The sequence below is a fragment of the Pseudopipra pipra genome, chromosome 3 (genome assembly GCF_036250125.1).
Source record: "Pseudopipra pipra isolate bDixPip1 chromosome 3, bDixPip1.hap1, whole genome shotgun sequence".
Lineage (NCBI taxonomy): Eukaryota > Metazoa > Chordata > Aves > Passeriformes > Pipridae > Pseudopipra > Pseudopipra pipra.
The window spans coordinates 54,481,310-54,501,966 of record NC_087551.1 but is presented as its reverse complement, the minus strand read 5'-3'; the positions used below and the strand labels follow the sequence as shown (position 1 = coordinate 54,501,966).

At 36.6% G+C, this 20,657-nt stretch overlaps 1 protein-coding gene across 4 annotated transcripts in view; it reads right to left on the bottom strand.

Annotated features, from left to right (window-relative positions):
• SNX9 (sorting nexin 9) overlaps positions 1 to 20,657 on the bottom strand; it is a 59,622-nt gene that overhangs the window by 32,886 nt on the left and 6,079 nt on the right. For all 4 annotated transcript variants that reach the window (XM_064649249.1, XM_064649248.1, XM_064649247.1 and 1 more), the window contains exons 2-4: positions 9,173 to 9,259; positions 6,776 to 6,850; positions 5,499 to 5,621 (exon numbers count right to left, since the gene is read on the bottom strand). In XM_064649249.1, coding sequence (XP_064505319.1) covers positions 5,499 to 5,621; positions 6,776 to 6,850; positions 9,173 to 9,259 — 285 coding nt within the window. The remainder of the gene's footprint in view (positions 1 to 5,498; positions 5,622 to 6,775; positions 6,851 to 9,172; positions 9,260 to 20,657) is intronic.

The window sequence follows — 20,657 nt, the reverse complement described above, 5'->3', positions numbered from 1 at the left end:
TACATCTATGACTTGAGAAGATGTACCAGTCTTGACCACAACAAAAAAAACCCAAACCAACGCAGTTGGAGGAGACAATTCAGAATGAATTTTACATTAATGATTGTATTTCCATACATAGTAAAATTATGAAGTATTCAAATGCCACCAAGCTAATAACCTCTTGGTCAACTGCAATGAGAAGCACTATGCAAAAGTGTGGATATCCATTATTGCTACTGCCCCTGGAAGAAACTTGGCATCAAAGAAATACTACAAGAGAAAGAACCTCCATTCATTTTTTGTCAAAAACGAGAACTTTTGTACTCAGTGTATTTTTCAGATTCATTTGGTTTAAGCTGACAAAATTTATATTTATTTCAGTGCCATTATTGCCAGTATTATTCTAATACCAGAAAAGTTTACAGGTAAATTACTTTACTATTTATATGCAATTCTAAAAAACAGAAAAAACATAGTGTTGATATACTTACTCACTGGCTGTTCCAGATGACAGTCTAAAATTAGCACCCTGCATTGCCGCTCAGAGGAACAGTGGATTGACAGAGAGGAAAGATTTCTCATTCCCTCTGCTTCCTCTACTTGAGGGCTACCAGGTCAAAACAAGACAAGACCCACACAAAAGCCTAGGAACAGCCTCCATCTTTGGCAACTGAGGCTTCCTTAACTTGTATTTTCTTTAATCATTTCTAAAGATTTTTGGACAATAAACTACAAATGTTATGGGCAGATGCAACATTAAATTCTCCTATCTGCTTATCTCCTGCTGACTGTAAAAATAGTCACCTTGAGTAAATTTTTTCCTCATTTTGTGTTTGATTAGCTTCATTGCTTCCTCTGATTGCTTTCCTGTCCCAAGAATCTTTTACAGATATCTCTCTTCAAAAGAGCAGCTGCAAGCTTTACCAAAGCAGCCATTGCTGGGACACCACTGATGCAAGAAATGAGCTGGAGAGAGTGAACTGCCAAGGGTCAGGTAGAATTCTTCTCCTTAGAATGTATCTCTGTGCCCCTTTTCTACTGCCACTTTACATCTGTGGCAAACCCAGGTAAGGTACACTACTAAAGTGTTGCTCTGGTTATTAAGGCTTTATCAGTGAAGAAAAGGAAGGAAAAGCAACTGCTTTTCAGTATTGCTTATTAATTACTTTTCAGGAGATTATTTACTGAACAACGACAAAAAACCTTCTTAGGAAAAGATAGTCAGGGAGTAGGGCAGTGTTTGAGTCAATGATATTTTCTTAACATCAAAAAGTTACAGTTTCCAGAGCAGGAAATCAAAAGCCTCTTGTTTGCCTGGAAAGCAAAAAGGAATGGGGGACGAAGGAGGAAGAGAGAGTCAAGTGATGGTATTTGTCTTCCCAAGTAACACTTAAGCATGATGGAACCCTGCTTTCCTGGTGATGGCTGAACACCTGCCTGCCCATGGGAAGTAGTGAATGAATTTCTTATTTTGCTTTGTTTGTGTGCACAGTTTTTGCTTTACCTATTAAGCTGCCATTATCTCAATCCATGAGTTTCCACATTTTTATCCTTCTCCCCCATCCCGTTGAGGGGGGAATAAGCAAGCTGCTGAGGGGGTTTAAATGACTACCAGGGTTAAAACACACCACTGTGGCTTAACTGGTCTCTTAAAAATAGAAAATTAATAAGCACCACACTCACATTTCAAATCAGCCAGATCTGTTATTTTTAATAAAGCTTGGTGCTAAAAGACTACACAACAACCTGTGGGGTTTTTTTACCTATTGTTAGAAGAATGGAAGGAATTCTAGGAATTAAAACATTTGGCTTATTGAAATTGGGGAGTTGAGGCATTGTGTAACTATGTCTGTGTTAGAGTGACTTAATGTTTACAAAAGGGAATTTCTTCAATGCAGTAGTAGTAAGAAAAATCCTAAACCATCCTATTTATTTAGAATAGCTTTTATAAAGATTTCTTGGAATAAGCTTTCAACCCCTGATGTTATTATAAAATATAAGATACCATAAAAAATATATCAGCATTTAGGAATACTCTATTTTTTACATAGTCTACCAGACTAATCTATTTGCGAACATTTTAGTTTCCACTACTGTGCCACCTCCAGCATCAATTCCCTTTACATTGACACATAATTTGTCAGGTTTTTTTCACTCTCCATAGCCTGAACAAGAATTTCATTTAACATTAAAAGCTTTGTATATTGACCTAGTCAGTTATTAAAGCACTTGAAAAGGCTATGGCAATTGCTTACAACTGAGCATCTGAACACAAAACAATCCCAAGTGTCTCAGCGAACTCTTGTTACACAATATAAATGTTATCATAACCAAATGCAGAGCAATACGTCTAGGAAGAGGGGTCATACCAACAAAGTAGAAGATTGTATTCTCATTAGCATTGGCACTAAAAGAGATGCCAGTATGCAGGGGATGAGGAACTCAGTATAACCTGCTGACACAGTATTACAGGAACCAATGCAATCTTTATATATCAGGTGTTTCCAGACCTGCATAGCAATGTCACATCTGTTTGACACCATGCAAAGTACACAGGAGCAATGCACCTGTTTTACAGACAAGTCACAAGATCAAAGTGACTGTAAAAGAAAGGTTGCTTTTTTCCTAAGAGACGGAAAAAAGTGTCTTACATGAGATAGACAGGATAAACAGAATTTCTTCATTAAGAAGACAATTAGCCATAGAATTTTTGCAAGGAAAAAATACCTTGCACTAGAGAGCTCTCTGACCTGGGAGAAATGCCTAAGAGCCAAAAGTGGAAGCCCAAATGCCTAGTGTACAAATCAAATTCCCACTAGCAATAAGCCGCTGGAAAAAACTACCAGATATATGTCAGAATCTGAAGAAACCAGTCTTTAAATCAAGATCTAGTTTTTTTTAGAAAATATATGTAACCATACAGCAGTTATTGAACTCAGTTAAAGAAAAAAAGACTGGAGAAAAGAAAATAACTTATGACATAAAATCCTGACCACACAACAGGATGGTTTATGCTATTAAAAAACAAAAAAAAAAAACCAAAAAAAAAACAAAAAAACAAAACAAAAAAAAACCAAAAAACCAAAAAAACAAAAACAAAACAAAAACAAAACAAAAACAAAACAAAAACAAAACAAAAACAAAACAAAAACAAAACAAAAACAAAACAAAAACAAAACAAAAACAAAACAAAAACAAAACAAAAACAAAACAAAAACAAAAACAAAACAAAAACAAAAACAAAACAAAAACAAAACAAAACCAAAAACAAAACAAAAACAAAACAAAAACAAAACAAAAACAAAACAAAAACAAAACAAAAACAAAACAAAAACAAAACAAAAACAAAACAAAAACAAAACAAAAACAAAACAAAAACAAAACAAAAACAAAACAAAAACAAAACAAAAACAAAACAAAAACAAAACAAAAACAAAACAAAAACAAAACAAAAAAACCCAAACAAAAAACAACAGGGAAACTGAAGACCCAAATACACTAGGTCTGAAGAAATCTGCTTCCTCTCCATGTTGCATGGCCTTGGCTGCATCCAGGTGCACACTCTCCTCCTCTCTCTCTCCTATTAATGTCAGCAATATAGTTTTACTATAATGCACTGTGGTACACTGGTTTTTCCAGCTGTTTCACATAGCATTTGAAAGGAATAGGACACTTATAAGAGTAGGGCACTGATGCAGATGAGACAAGCTGTTTGCCTGAAGTTGCTCCTTTTCAAAACTTACTATGGAAATACCTGCAATTTGTACATATTATAGGCACAGTATACTGTTGACCCTGTGTAAACAACATTGCAAAGTGACTATCTTCAAGCTTTTTGTTCCTCCAGAAATGTAACTTCCAAGACTATATTGCCATAGTAATTCTCTATTATTTGGAATATAATAAATACCTCTATTTTAACCTTTCCCTCTACACAGGCAAGAGCTTTTTTCTCCCCTTCTACAAGCACAAGTACCTTGTGTTAAGCACAGAACAAGCTGTCACAGATACCTCTAGCACCATTCAAAATATTCTGTTTATTATATTAGTAAGTAATCCTTCCTAGATCAAATTAAGTTATATGTTTCTCTTCTGAGAAACAGTATTCAGATTTGACAGAAGTAGTTACTGCAAATATCTCAAGCTTCCCCAAAAGTAAAGTTTTGCTAGAAACTTTATAGCAGGAAAAAATGGGGCAAGGATAACAGACAGCACAGAAGAAAAGAGGTTTCTCCACTCTACCTTCAAATTACTGTAAGTTTTGCTGAGGGAAAACTAACCTATATTCAATACTTCTGGCTCAGTCTGACATGAGAAATTCATGAGGTATTTCAAAGTTCTGCGTTTAGCCTTACATATTAACTGGGCATCAATTAAAAAAAAAATTTATAAACTTTGAGACAGTCACAGTGAGTTCTGGAGTTCTCTAGTGAGAACATGTGATCACAGAATAACAATCCTGGCATTGTCCAGCTGAATACAAGGAAGCACAAATCAAACATTCACTGTCATACAAAAATGCCCCATGTACGGTTTTCAAAAGATCTCACTTCATGTCAAAGTCCTGTGGTGCAATTAAGAAAACTAACTGATATTTAACTGACCTACAAACCAGGTGTGTCCCCCCAGCTGTTACAATAAGTAAAGCATTTACTTTCCAACACGAAAGACCTTTATGTATTGCTGTTGGAAAAAAGCAGATTTTGTTCTTCTGTTGACCTATGGACTTCAAAATGTTTAACTTCCTACATGTGGGACATGCAGCAGTCGTAGACTGCAATAAACAGTTTTTGTTTAAGATAATGCATGTCCTCAGATATCTAACCTGAAACTAAATATTTGCTGTTTAATGAACTGATACACCAGGCAAAAAGCTATGAATAGAGGGATTAAAAACCCTACAAAAATATTCTTGCAGCAAAACAAAAGTCAGTCTCTTCTCCAACTGACTTGGGACAATGTATGAACTTGCTTCATCTTTTTTAATCCAAGAAACAACTCTTAAACACTGAAAAAAATATATCCTGAGATTAGCTCACTTGGTTAGAGGCTGGTGCTAATAACACCAAGGTCATGGGTTAATTAATCCCTGTAGGGGCCATTCACTTTAAAGTTGGACTCAATGATCCTTGTGGGTCCCTTCCAACTCAGAATATTGTGTGAAACCTCTGACACCCATTCACTCTGGCTGATGATGTATAGACCACTCAATTGTATTAGAGATAAATTTGCTCAGAGTGCACTTACAGAGACTGCAGTAGGCACAGATTTATATCATTGCAGACTGGAAAGAATAAAAACACTCAATTTCTGAAAGTGTTAAGACTACTGAATTTTCCAGCAGCGACAGTATTTGAGCAGTCAGACATATCATCAATATTCAACAAATTGTTCCCTAATGAAAACACAACTACTTTATTGAGTACTTTTATGAGGGTTCACAAATATGGTACTGCAAGCAATTACGTCAAAAAAACTTTCCATGCCCACTGTCTCTGAAAAACTGTGAGACATACCTGATTAGTGCTTTTTGCAGCAGAGTTGGTCTGAGCTGTATTTGAAGAAAGGGAATCAAAAAAGGCTTGGTCAGCTAACGAGTTACCGCAGCTAATGCCGTCTTTTGCACCTTCAGTTATAATCTGGAATGGAAAAGGTTGTAAAAGATTTTTCATATATAATAATATATATATTATTATATATGAATCATCATATGTAATCATCCTAACATCCTAACATTCATATCACTAGATTTTAAGATGATTGCATATAACATTTTTGAATTCAAATTCAATAGAATTTTAGACAAGAAACTGATGTGATGTTCTGGAAGATTTACTTCCACAACAGATGGAACTGGTTTGCATTGTAACTGTAACACACAAGATTGTTGTGGCAGTGGACACCTATCTATAAATTCCTTAGGGATTAAAAAGTTTGTTAACATTACTGCTTGGAGACTGGGAACTCAATACTCAGAGGATGAATTTGGGACAGTAAGTTTGGAGAGCCAAAATCTACTAGACCATGAGCTAATCAAATGAATAAAAACACAAGGCCATGTGAGCCAGCACAGTCCTGCTTTTCCCCTCCCTTCACCTCCACTTTTATTTTTAAATAACACAGCACTGGTGAAGGAAGGGAGGCACGTGCCTTAAGAGGCTGCCAGAGTCTTCACCTAACTGGCAACCTGCAGACATACAGACACAGGCCCTCCAAGTGTGAACCAGGTTCCGGTCTTTGCATTGAGATCCCCATTCCATCCCCAACCCAATACCACTAGTCTTCAAACAAAAAACAGATCAACACACACTGAAGAGACAGCAAAGGCCCTCAGTAAGAAAATAAGCTGAGTAGTCTCTGGACTTGGGATCCCATATCCTGGGCCCTAGAACTGCGACTCCATTCCAGAGATTTACAAGAGTGTGACGAATCCGCCACAGCAACACCGGTGCAAACTTGCATTACTTCTTTCACTTCCATATTCGTATCGTCAGATAGGAAAAGAAAACAATTATTGGATTATGATTCAAAACAGCTCATGTTCTGCAGATCACTAGTATTTACTACAGACAACTTGTTGTATTTCTTGGGAAACTACTAAGAGGCACAGCAGCTTTGCATGGTATGTTTGCACTGGTCTCCAAAGCCAGCTACAGCTGCAAAAATATGATTATATATCCCAGGCTGTAACACTGATAGTTTTATGTTTGAGCATTTCAGTCTGATCAGCAAACCAGAGGATGGCCTTTTTAGTAGTTCCACTTTCCTAGTGCAGAGCAGTGTAGTTACTTACCTCAACATAATCTGTTGGAACAAGTCCTCTCTCACCTTGGCTGTTTTTTCCCTCTAACCAGCCTCCACCAACATCCTAGAAGAAGTAATATAGAAATAATTTTGCTAGATGGATCCCACAGCTTGTTTCAAACAGCTCAGAAGAAAGCACTGTCTCACTGTCAAATGCAATGTTCAAAACACAGTTATGGCTGTATAACCATGAACAAACTCACTCAAAGCTGCTGAAGCAGCAGATACTCATTTAAACAGAACATAGACTGTGCCAGTTTCACACAGCTATTGTGGACTTTAGATTTTAGCAAGCATGAGAGGAAACAAAAGTTGGTTTTTCAGCACTTCTCATCATTTATGAAACCACAGTCAATTGTCTGAACACAGACTGCATAAAAACAGAGCTATTATCATGTCCATTTCAAAGCATTAGTTTTAATCAATAGACTATAAAGAAACAAGACACAAAGAATTAAGCTATTGGTAATATCTGTAAAAATCTCTGCTTCATTTACTGAAGATGCAGAGATATGTGATGAGTGAGAGCTATTACCTGCAAAATGTTAAGGGTATTCTCAAGATTAAAAGAGCCACATGCCATACAAGATCTGGAGACACTCTTTCTACTTCACATTTATTTTCAGAGGTAGATCTCATGCTATTAGTTAAAACAACCAACACAGTTCAGCTCTGATCTCAGTGGGGCATCCTGATACTGTTTGGTTTTTTTAAACACATGTTCTACATACACTAAGAAACCTCTGCAGACCTTTTCAGTTAAGCACGGTTAATTCCAGGACAACATTATCTGGAATAACTCAGTTCTGTTTTAAATCAAACTGTTTATGGAACACATGTCAAGCTAGCTCACAATTGAAAATTGGAACCACACATGCTAGACAGCAATTACTGAATTTTAGGTTTTCTTAATTTGCTTTTTAATGGATATATTTGTTTATTCACAATTTTGTTCTTTCATTTGGAAATTTTATGTAATCTTGCACTTAGCAGAATTCTGTCTATGTATTCAAGATTTTAAACAGTAAAGATCAGTTATTGAAACAACTTTACTTTTCACTCAAGAACACAGAAATAATTAGACATCTCAGATTATAAATTCAATTAGCTTGGTTAAACTGCAAGAGCAATGACATCTTAATTCATAAGTCATATTTGCACTGCTACACTTAAAAGCAATCTTCACTGGACTTGCATGACTTACCCTATTGCTGTCTAAATTTATCATATCAAAAAAGATCAAGAGCCTTTGTGGAAATCTGTCATGAACAGTATAAAATAAAGTGTAACTTGGTTTTAAGTATACTGCCTTAATCCACAGATGTCTTTTCAGTGAGAACTAGCTTAAAAGTTGTGAACTATTTATTTATATTTAGTCCTACTTTTGTGACATGTCATTAAACTCCTGAACTCATTTAAAATGTAACCGCTGCCACAGCACGGCACAGTATCAAAGAGGGTTCTGGTTCTACTAAATATCTCCTTCAAGTATTTAAGATCAGTGGAACTAAAAATTATAAGAATTACACATGATTAAGCTCTCCAAAGAACTAGTTTATTCTGCAGAACCTATGCTTCCTATACAACTAAATAAATAAAACCTGACTTTAAAATCAGGTGGGTTTTGTTTGTATATGTTTTACAAGCAAAATCTATTTGCTAAGCCATATCACCAAACAAAAATCAAAAGCAGAATGAATCAACACCTTGTTATCAAGGGTAAGAATTACATAGAATAAAAGTGCATTCAAATTCAAAATGTCCACATAAATAAAATACCAGTGTTCAAAACTACAGTTCATTTAACAAGTGCCTGATAGTATTATCAATAGTATTTTCACCACTTCTTCCCTGTACCTTATTCATATTTCTTTAATTATGAAAGAATACACAAATGTAGTAAGAAATATTTGGACTGAGTTCTTCAACAAGCTTGGAATGTTGCAGTAATTGATTAAGAAACTCAAAATCTAGAAGGGAGCTGGCATGTCACATTTAAATGCAAGTGGTAAGCACCTGAAAGATTAATACACGCAAAATGTGGAACATTAGGCACACAAAAAGAGATTAATTCAGATGTAAATGTTATCACCATCATTAGCTCTTTCCTCTTCCTTGGCACTCTGCTCTGTTTAGAAGGAAACAAAGCTGAGCACATTCTTAAGTGTGTGGGCACAATTTGAGAATCCCCTCTCCTCCAAAACTTCTCACTGCATTTTTTTTTCCACAAAACTATTAGAAAATTCTTTGATTTCAGTTTATTTGCTCATTCTTCAAGGAAGGGTAGCCATGGCTTCAGATGTCATCTAGCACCATTTTTCTTCCATCTGCTAGAAGTAGGTCAGGAAAGCGCACTGAAGCCCTGATTCCATCTCGGTTTTCTTACCGGGTTGGTGATTGTGATGATCTCCCCTTCACTGACTGTCAGCTCGTTGTTTCCAGGCTCAGCAGCAAAATCATACATAACACGAGCCTGTATGTGAAAAAGAATATAACAATGAGCCTTCCAGCTTATTTAGAAGTATCAGCACAACTTAACTAACAGAAATAGTAAGTGAGGTCAAGCTGAAAGTACAAAGAGCAACTCAGCACGCAAGATGCTAACGTTTCCTAGATTTGAACTCCAAACGGAACAGTAACAAAAACTTTATGAGATAAAAATCTCATGTAGAGCTTGTTGGAGATAATTTACCAGAAGGATTCACAGTTCAAGGCTGGCTGCCATGTCCAGAACTATCCATATGACATTTTCCGGGGGAAGAAGGAAAGGATTCTAACTTTAGCGAACAATGCAATTTTTTTCCTACAAGACATATTCTAGCTCCAATTTGGGTAAAGGGAACTGTTTCATAGAGCAAGCAATTCAGAAAAAGAAAAACAAATAACTACAGATGTAAGTAACCACTGCATTACATAAAATGTAATATGTAAAATTATGTTTTGAGACTATATGGGAGGAACTATGCAAACACACAAGCAATCAGTGAGAGTAGGCCTGTTACATATTGCCATGTTGGGGAAGGAAAAACAAAACCAACCTAATTTTTAAGTGTTTAGATGCACAAAGGCTTTGCTATGTACTGACTCTGCTACTACACTACATAAAGAAATGTTACTTTTGAAACACTGACAAAGTTGCCTAACATTTAAAGAATATTTTTGCTCCTTTATACCAAGAACTGTGACATGACCTAAGATTATATTTATAAAGATATTTTCATTGTCTTCTATTAAATTCCTTTCCGATCTAAAAAGTAGAGGAATTACAAAGGGACTGTATTTACTTTCTTAGAAACTGTTGAAATAGATGCATAGAGAAACTATATATATTTTCCCCATGGAAAAGGAAGATCTAGAATCAGATTTTTAGCTTTCCATTTAAACTGGCATATTAGAAAACTTTTAAACCTGATCCTTTATCTGAGCTTCTCTTCCCTTTAAATAAAACTCAGCACAGTAGTAGAATTCATAAAAGATAAAACTCTTATTATTTACACCTCAAGTCTTTATGTTAGCCAGGTATCCAAGAAGTAATTAATACATTATTTTATCTGATTGATGCCAATGCTGGGGTATTTAAGAGCAGCAAAAGAGACAGCTAGACTATTGGTCAGGAAAGGCAAACAGAAAAAGTACAGATTTTCTCAGACAGTGCTGACACAGAAGAAAAATATCAAACTCAATGTATATTGCATCATAGCCCTTATTTCTACAGGTCATACAGGATTTAATGTAGCAGAAAGTTTTTACTTCAGGAAACACACCAACTTCCCTAGTGTTCCCTAGCACATTTTGAAATGCACATTTGCTAAAGCACATGCTTTAGCTACCTCAGCTCATACAGAAGTGAGGTTTGTTCCTGCAGGTTAAAATATTAAATTTAAGACAAAATAAAATTTTATATTGGTGTTTCTAATAACATCAGACACTGTACAGCAAAGAGTTCCTTCCTGTACGTGGAGGTTAAGAGGAAGGAAAAAAATCACTAAACAAAAAGTAATTGTTTCTGATAGAGATGACAATGCAATAATGATTTCTGTTGAAAGCAAATTATGTGATAGAAAAAAAAAATACCATTCACCATCAAGTCTTGCCTGTCTCAAAACTTCAAGTTGTTATGATTCCCACCTAGACACCCCTTTTTTCTGACATAAAACCATAAAAAGCAGAAAAATCTGGAAGTATTCAGCTTGTAGGGAAGGAAAGGCCAAGGGAGATAAAAAGAATTTAATAAAGTCCTTGTGCCAAAGTCCATCTATTCACCTGCTCTAGATGGTTGCTAAAGTTGTTTTAAAAAGTAGAAGAGGGGAAAAAATTACAAACAAACTTTGCTTACTGCAGTTTAAGAAATTGAAAATTAAAGAAGATTTCCAATATCACATAAATGGATTATTACAGAGCATTAAGAACTGAGGTACCTGTAACCTGTTGGAGGTAATCTACAACCTGATCCATATACTGACGTCTCAAATAAATTCCCCAGTTTTTTCTGCCAGTACTCTCCATTCCACTTGCATTTCTGGGGGTAACTTGCCTAGGCTGGGAATTAAGTCCCTAAGAACTTCTGGTAAGCTTTAACACTACCCCCTTACTGTTGAGATTTAATGGGGAAAATAGTATAAACTCAACCAACTCCAAAGTAAGTAAAACTAAGTGACTAAATGTTTTCCCTCAATTAATAAGTGCACTGTTAACAATGGAAAGCCCCTGCCCCTTCTCTGGGCAGAGGCTTCAGCCCGAACCTTATTTAAATTTCTAACAATCAGTTCCAAAGTACTACAAAATGGAAAATGGTTTGGTTTTGCAATGAGCTTTTTCCTTCTTACTGGCCACAAATATTGCATCCAAGTAGCAGTTAAGGCTTAGAGATAGATCTTTGCAACTTATGCAAAATAGCAAGTGGGCATGGAGAAAAGCATTTAACAAGAAAAGCGTTTTAGCTCCTAGGCACTGCAACACATGCATTGAATATTAGGTCTAAGCTTCAAGACACTTTGAATATTTATAAAATGAGAATTTCTGATGAATTCCAGATCACAGAACTAACACCACGAAGACAACTTCTTCAAAACAGAGGTTAAAACAATATAAATAAAATACTTGCTACAGTAACTATTGTGCTTCATATTTACTTCTGATCATATATAAAAGGATCAAACAATCCAAGAACTACAGAAACCTCACAGATTCAAACATTTTGTTGGTGGAAATAGAAAGGAAAGCAGTAATTCTCGTTGTTGTATCAATTCTTTGGAGCTGGTTCTAACTGCTGTAGTTACAAGACTGGACTGCAGTTTCCCAATTTACAGATTTACTGAACTTATTACAGTCTGAAGTCTCTTAACACTGAGAAGTTCTAAGCATTGCAATCAATCCCTGTTACTGTCTTTTTAGAATTATAATAGTAATCATGCCTAAGCATATTAAACCACAACAGATTCTCCACACTAGAAAGCAGTATCTAGATTAGTAAAAGTATTATTCCTCTGCAGACCTGGAGCAGACTTAGCTTTCCTCTATTACTTCTGTCTCAGTTGAGTACCTCCCCCTTCTTTCCATAATACTAAAAACTAAGAGGAAAAAAAGCAACAAAACAAACAACAAAAAACTAAGAGCATTTGCCAACTTATTTCTGAAAGCAGACGTAAGACTATGCAACTATACCTGTCAGTGTGTCAAGACTAGTAAGAGTAAATTAAGAGGAAAGGAAGTTGTCTAGCAAAAGTCACTAAAATAAAATTCCAATGAAGGGTTACACTATCTCTACACTAAGTTACTAGATGAGTATCCAAGATCTCTGCAAACATCCTGATCCACTGGCTCTTCTGTGTGTCCCCCAGAATCTTGAAAGAGATGAGAAAGCAACAGAAGCACCTACTTCTATTAAGAATCTTTCTGCCTTTTCCAAGGTGTTTCACTCAAGACTAGGCTCAGATGGAAGAGCAACTTACCCCCAAGCTGGACAACCCTGATGTGCACAGGCACACGCCTGCAATACAGTTCCCCTGCAGCAGGCTAGCTGTGCACAGAGAAGGACAAGGAAAGCTGTGTATTCCTCTCTATCCATAAGCATACAGGCTAACAGCAAATGCACAACATTTGTGCTCAGAGAAGCTTTCCTAATAGCTTCCCTGTCTAAGCCTTTCTTAATAAGAATGACTAATGATCCATATGAAGCGATTACTGGATTTTCTTTAAGGTCACCCTTCTGAACCAAAATGTTTTTGTAATGCTGAACTTCCTGATTGTAACACAACACTCCTGCATCAAAGTATGCTTTATAGCACCAAAGTTGGAGAAGTCACTCAAAAATTTGACACACCTTTGAAAATGCTTTCCCTATGGACATTGGTATTAGAAAGAGCTCTTGTGTAATGCAGTAGATTCATCTGTTTCAGCCATGTGTTAGAGTTTGGGAAACTTGGACCACAACTGCTTCACTTGGTCAGCTGGCAGTGGCAGATAGTAGAACGGAAATATCCATAAAAGTTTCATAGCATGAAATTCTCATAATAACTGCATGCCTTCCTTTCTGTAGTTAGCCCTTCAGCAGTTCAGTGCTTCAGGCACCCAGCAGTGCTGTTGTCAAGAGACAAGGATTCACAGGTTTAAATTGCTTGGTGCCACTGTCAGAAATTCATCTACTGTATCACAGCAGCAAGATGGCAACACCTTACAGGTTCATGCTGGTGGCAACAGTTCCCATATTCACAGAAAGAAGGTCAAATTCCATACTTCTGATTTGGAAAATATATGGGGCAGATAAGTGTGGGTTTAAGAGAAATCTGCATCCAGTGGAAAAGCGGAAACCATAATTTGGGAAGCCTGGTAAAATGTCAAAAATCAAATTTAAAAAAAAATTTTAAAATAAAGAAAAGTCCATTATTAGTGCTTTCCCCCCTCTTTCTTTACCTAGGACTCTTCTGAGCAAGTCAAGTCCTTAAATTTTAAATAGCCTTGTTAGTAAGACCTGAACTTTTCTTCTAGGACGGCAGCTTAAGCTTTTAGCTGAAATGAACAACAAAGGGCTTTTGATCACCTCAAGTAACTCCAGTAACATTTCTATTACAAATAAACTTCAGAAAGGTTTGCTATAAAAACTGCTTCAGTTAGTAAAAATATTCTTTGGTAGGTCTAGTAAGCATAAGCCTTTGAAATCTGCTGCTTGTGAAAAACTGATAAGCAATACGTTGATCACACCTGGAAACACAGAACAGGAAAATGCATTTCTGTCTGCCCAGACTTTGTTTTATTCATTCTCTGCTACAAGCTTTTTGGATGTGGGTTTGGTTTGAGTTTTTTAATACATTTTTGGCAAGGTTTCTTTGGTTAGGTTTTTTTTTTCAGAATTATTTTTTCCCAACAGTATTGTTTGTAGAAGGAAAATATTCATTCTGAAGGGCAGTTCTAAGAGAACAAAATAGAAATAGCATATGTGGGATATAGGTTGGGATCCCAGGATCAGAGAAATTGAGGAAGCAGACAGAAAATAATAGAGATGAAAACCTAGCTGCAAATAAATTACTTCAGAAATTAACAGTTTATTTTAATTACATCCAAAAGAATGGTTCAAAATTAAGCAATTAATCTATAAAGTGGCAATACTCTGCAAACAAAAAGCAAAAGTTTGAAAAAACTCTCTCCAAGTCAAAACACATGCCAAGTCTCACTGTGGATATTATTAAGGGTACTGCAAGAAGTTTAAAATAGCTGGTGTCCAAAGAGCTCAGAAAAACAGTAAGGAAAATGCTTCAGAAATACAGACAGGAGCCCCTCACCTCTTTCCCACCTCAGAGGATTAAGGACACTAACATTCTTCCAACAGTGGCTAACATTTAGGCAGATTTAACCATTTCCCTACCCTTTATCCTGAAACTTAAGCTCATTCCAAAAGCTAAGTTATCCAAGTCTGAAGAGATTTTCACCGCAGCATCTGCAACATTGAATTATGGAATCATAGAACAGTTTGGATTGGGAGGGACCTTAAAGTTCTTCTAGTTCCAACCTCCCTGCCATGGGCAGAGACAACTTCAACGAGACCAGGTTGCTCAAAGCTCCATCCAACCTGGCCTTGAAAGTATAAAAAAAATTTATACTAATAATAAGGGAAACACCTGGGGCTATGATTTGACAAAAAATGCCTTTTCATTTTAGTCTATCACAACTGTGTCAGACTGCTAGGCAAAGTGTGCATTTTAATAGTCTATACCGAAATATCAAGTGGCTCTCCAAGTGCCTGTGACTCAGCCTGAAAAGGCAGCTACCTTCTGTCTTGCCACAGTAAAGAAATCTCCACATGTTTCTCTCACAGGCTTTCCCTAAGAGACAAGAAGTAAACAGAAAACTGATGATGAAAGCATAAGAGGACACTATAGGGATATTGTCTTCTACGACAAACTCCTACAGAAACCTTACCTTAGGAATACAAGAGATTATACATTATAGCTGAAACTGCCGGTTAAAAATGATAAAGATTTATTATAAAGAAGAAAAGACACCAATGTTTATCTTTTTAACTAATACAGAGCAAATGGAGAAAATGTATATTGCCTCTATAATGCTAGAATCACTTTTCTTGTGTATGTGCTCAATATATGCTTAGGAAAAAACCTACTAGCCTGAAAAAACAGACACATTTGATACTATGACTTTATTAAACAACATGCAAAAAATAAAAGTCACCTGTTTAATTAAAACTTCTAGTATTACATTTCTTTTCTAATACAATTATGTTTTGCTTTCAGCAACATCAGCATTAAAGCAACTCATCCAAAATGTGAAACTAAGTTCAGTCTGGACTAAGAGAGGTCACACTTGTGGACTAAGAGAGGTCACAATATTCACGTATTATTTACACTGAATTCCCTCACCAGCTGTAACTGCTGGATCCTCACACTACTCTAGAAATTCACATTAAAAATGTCTCTTGATCTGCTGGCTCACTTTCCTCAGAACAATTTTTCAACACTAAAATAAGTTCAATAGCCTGAAGCTAGTCATTAGAAATCAACACCACTGACTATAAGCACATTAGAAGCAAATTAAATACAGACAAAATGCTAAGAAACAAGGACTCGCATAATTTCTTCCTGCTAATAAAACATGCTTGCAGACAGAGGAGACACAGAACAGGGAGCTTCCCTTCAAGCCTCAGAAGCTGCATGTACCTACAATACTTCAGTCAGGTACTTAATTAATCATTCACACTGGATTAAAAGGTCCATCTCATATTGGAAGTAAATTGATAACAAAACATGAAGAGTTTCCAAAAAGCACAAAACACGAAGCACAAAAGCACAAAACCACTGGCACTTTCAGAATTAGAATAAAGGTGTAATAAGCTTCTCTTGAAACCATTTCTGTATGATTTTGTCTAAGAAAGAAGTGAATAGGCAAGTTTTCAAGTGTTAAAAAGACTTGGAAATGTTTTCTATAGTATTAATAACTAACTAGCCTCTTCAGCAACTTGGGTTTTCCTCATTGAGGACAGATTAGCTCTTTAGATCTACCACACAGTACTGTCTTGCTGAAAATCCCTTCTTGGTCAGAAAAGAAGATCTGAACTCTGTTCAGGCTAGTCTAACTCATTTTTGGTTACATATCTTATTTTTGCTTCACAGAATGTGAACTTCTTTATAATAGCTGTCTACCTGCAAGCAAGCAAGCAAGCATCAGCACATCCCAAAGCCCACTGAAATGTGCTCCTGGTCAGCATTACAGGCAGCATGCACACCAAGAACTTGCATTCAAGTGACTTCCTACGGAGTAGGCCCTTTCTTCATCTCAAGCATCTAGGACTAAAAGTTACCGATGCAGTATGAGGGCTCAAGTGACTGAAATTTCTTAAAAAGTGTTAGAAAGTAACAGATCTTAAAATCTCCAGGTGTTAAAACAAATTACAGTTTCTGTTCATGCAGTTATAAGTCAGGTGGGTAGATAACCACTGCCACACAGCATGAAAAAAAGCAAAGAGAAACTGCAATATTTTCCAGATTTACAACAGTACTTAAGAATGTTAAAGTCTGAGGATTATCTATAAGCAGTTCAGGGGTTTTAAAAAGCAGCATTCAAATTCTGATACTTTCAAAATAACCATCACAAACTCTTAAAAGATGTGCTTGGTTACCTTTTGTAGTGTTCCTACAGGCTTATTTAGGGGTACTGTCAAACCCAGTAACAGAATCCCCCAGCACCCAAGCAACACAGAAGCAAGGGAAATTCACTTGCAGAAATACATGCACGACACCCATGTGATTTAGAGATGTTTCCAAATACTGACTCAGATACTCCTCTGAATCACATCTGAGCTTTCAGTTGGGTTAAGCACCTGAAGGTTTTTTTTCTTGTTTAAAACATTACTTATAAACAAGTTATCAGTTATTAAAAATGTACAGCAAATCTTTTCCTGTAAGGAGTTCCAATGATACCAGCTCCTTTTCAGAATCAATGACCTACACTGCTCTAAGTGCCCAGGCTTCCCCATATTTTCCTTTCTGGATATCAACCTATTCCAGATCTCCAAATAGACTGGGGACTAAACAGTTTTAAATTTGAGAACATGAATTCCAGTTTCACCAGGACATACAACTGCAGCAAATACAGAATGGGTTTGTATTTAGGGATGTTAGGCAGGATGCATTTATCTCAAGTGTGATTAAAATCTCTGCCTAGATTAATCATTACTGCGTTTCTGAAATCAAACTGCAACATTTGCAACTGTTTGCTGAACCAATATTTAACAGTGCGTTTTAGAAGTCTGTTGTGTCAAGTCCCCTGATGTTTGCCTGAAACTTTAGGGGCACCAGTATTGTACCCTCACTGTTCTGTCCCCAGAAAACAAAGCCAGTAAGAGGTGAAGGTTTCAGAAAAAGCCTGCAGCATTCACCAGAAAAATTGCCACATTGTGACCTACTCATTAAGACAGCTTGTAGACACACAATAGCATCGCCTCTATGAGAGCAGAGATTAGAAAAAACAGTAATTATCCTAATAACTGGAGAGGCACAAAGTTTCACTAAGGTTATCTAATGAACTTCAAGCCTTTTCAGACTCAGCACACTATTACACACTGTGCATCTCAATGTACCAGTTACACAGGCCAGTCTACGAGCAAATGAATACCAAGCAAAGCAAACTATCTGCATGCTAAAATGATGCTACTTCAAATACAACCTAACCCATAAAATACAGAATGGAATAGCTGTACTACTTTGAAGTCCCAAACACTGGTAAATACTAATAGGAAAACAGGTATTATTGCATGTTCACTGAAGGCAGCTGGGAAGGAATCTAAAATGCAGCAGAACAAATTCTCAACATAGAATTCTGCTAAATTCTCTGTTACTTGAGTAACCAACATTAACAATATACTAATGTTTTGGTATGTCTTAGTTCTTGTTAGAAACACTTCTTTATGAAAGCCTGTGTTTACTTTTATTTTATGAACACAAGTGAGGAAACTGTTATACCAACATCAATGCACTGCCATTCTATCAGAGGAAGCTTCTTTATTCCAGAAACGAAAAAGGTTCACATTTTTTGGGTTCTAATGTATCCAAGCCTAGAGTTATTTTAAGCTTTTCTGTCAGCAGCGTTGAAAAGTACAGGATCCTGTAAAGTTACAAACTGGTCATGATAAATGGCAGCTCAAATAAGCAAAGCTCAGTCATTGACCTGGCTTGAGAACACCTGGCACTTGAACTGGACATTAAGTACCTGCAATTTAATGCAATGTGCACACTAGCAGTGATGGTCTATCACACTTTAAAACAAGGAGAAAAAAAAAAAAAAGAAGAGAAACAATTCCTGAACAGATGCAATAACAAAAAAAGGAGATATATCTCTGATATATGAATGACAGAAGTGGATTAAGTCATAAAACACTTAAAGTTTAATAGGACAGCACACAAATTTTTCTTGTACCAGCAACCTTTACAGTGACAGAAAGCATCAAAGAAGTCTGAAAAGTAAGTTTGAAGTTCTGCTTCCTTACGAATTACTAGAAAATGTGGCAGCTTGACAGAATGTGACAGAGCTGCCGATAAAAAAATTGTAATTCAACAACCTTCATACAAACTTCCAAGACTATGGTCTAGTTATTTGCAGAAAGGAAGATGTTTAATCTTGTATTCCATAAGCAATCATTTTCAGAGGACAAATACAGGGCTATTAAGGGAGGAAATTACAGTACTGCTGAAAAAACTGTGCTGTAACGAGGTAAGGACTAATTACATTATGTTATCATATGTTATTGCAATATTCAATTACCGAATTAAACCTTGACCCCCAAAAAAGAATTAATGCAGTGGAGGAAATAAAACATTTAGGTTTGACTCTCAAATCTGATGAAGCTGTAGGTTGAAATGAAGCACCTCATCTGACATGACCTTACTGCTGAAGAAATGTGAACTGTATAAGCTCTCCAGGCAATATCAGGATTTAAATCAGAACTAGAAGGAACAATAAATGTAATAGTGTTATATCAATTGCATTTCTTCTGGAAACCACTCACATAATCATTGTAAAGAAAAAAATCCTCATACAGAAGAGAGAAACAGTTTAAAGCTATTCTAAGGAAATTTTTATAGCAGTTCTTGAAAATTAGCCATTTTGTTCTATCAACCAAGAAAGAAAACACTTTGTTTGAACTGAGAGGACAACTTATTTTTGCTCTGAACATTAAGTACTGCAGTCTCCTAAGGCTGGGAAAAGCAAAGCAAGTCCAAAACCTACTGTGTATAAACAGAGATACCATATGAATACACAAAATAAAAGCACAACAGTTCCCTTGCCAAGGAGGAGCAGATGGCAACTCAGAGTAGAAGTCAGTAACTATGACAAGTCAGAAGAAACCAGTACACCAGTCCCACTTTTTCCAAGAGCTAAACTGAATGATTTCACCTGGGCAAGTCCCACTTGCAGAAACCCCAGGTCAGACATGACTACCCCTGCCCAGAAGCAGCTGTTTTGCTTGGGCTCCCCAGAGACCTCCCACAAGCTGCACTGCCTGCCTCCTTACCGCCTCCTCCTCCTTCCAGCCACCTATTTTGCACATTGGAAACCCCTCCTGTAAAGTGGCTTCCGTTAAGGGGCAGGGCCTGGGGGGAAGAGCTGCACCAAAATACAGGAGGAAACAGAGCTTTTACCCCCAAAAAACACGTTCACACGCAGAGTCGCTGGTTTGACTTTACCAGCACACTTACCGTGAGCCCGCACCCTGTCACTAGCAGTGCCCAGGACGGCTCATGTGCCCTTCATATCGAGTCATGTCCTGAATGTTTCCTCGCAACTACACAGCAGCTGGATCAGCCTGCCTAATGGCAGCTCCCTACAGGAAGAGCTGTCCCTCGTGCCATTCTCCCTTTACTATGGGTATCACATAAGACTAACTGTCAAAGTCAAATGATTCTGGTCTTAACAGTTTTTTGGGGGTTTTTTTGGGGCGTGTGTGTGTTTTTTGTTTGGTTGGTTTTTGGGTTTTTTTTCAACAGAGGTTTCTAATCCATATGAAGCTCAAAGAGAAAGAGTGCTTTGGAAAAAAAAAGGATAAGGCTCAGAAGCTTAAATTAATTTTTCCAGTAAGCAATATCCATATATTTGCTTCTCTTCAGCAGCATTTAAATTTTGCTTATTGGACTATTACAAGATTGCTCTGTTTTTTGAACTTCGTGTTACTTGGGAAGCTCTTTTCCAATCATAAATTGCTGAGAAAGCAGAAATACAACTAAAGAAAGTAAAAGCACAAGTTCTGATTTTCAGCTCTCAGAGAAGTGTAAAGTGACTTTGAATGAAATTGTGATACAACCTTTGAAATAGAAGAGGTTTAGCTTTATATGCTGAGCACTGCAATACCTATTTATTTAAAATAATTC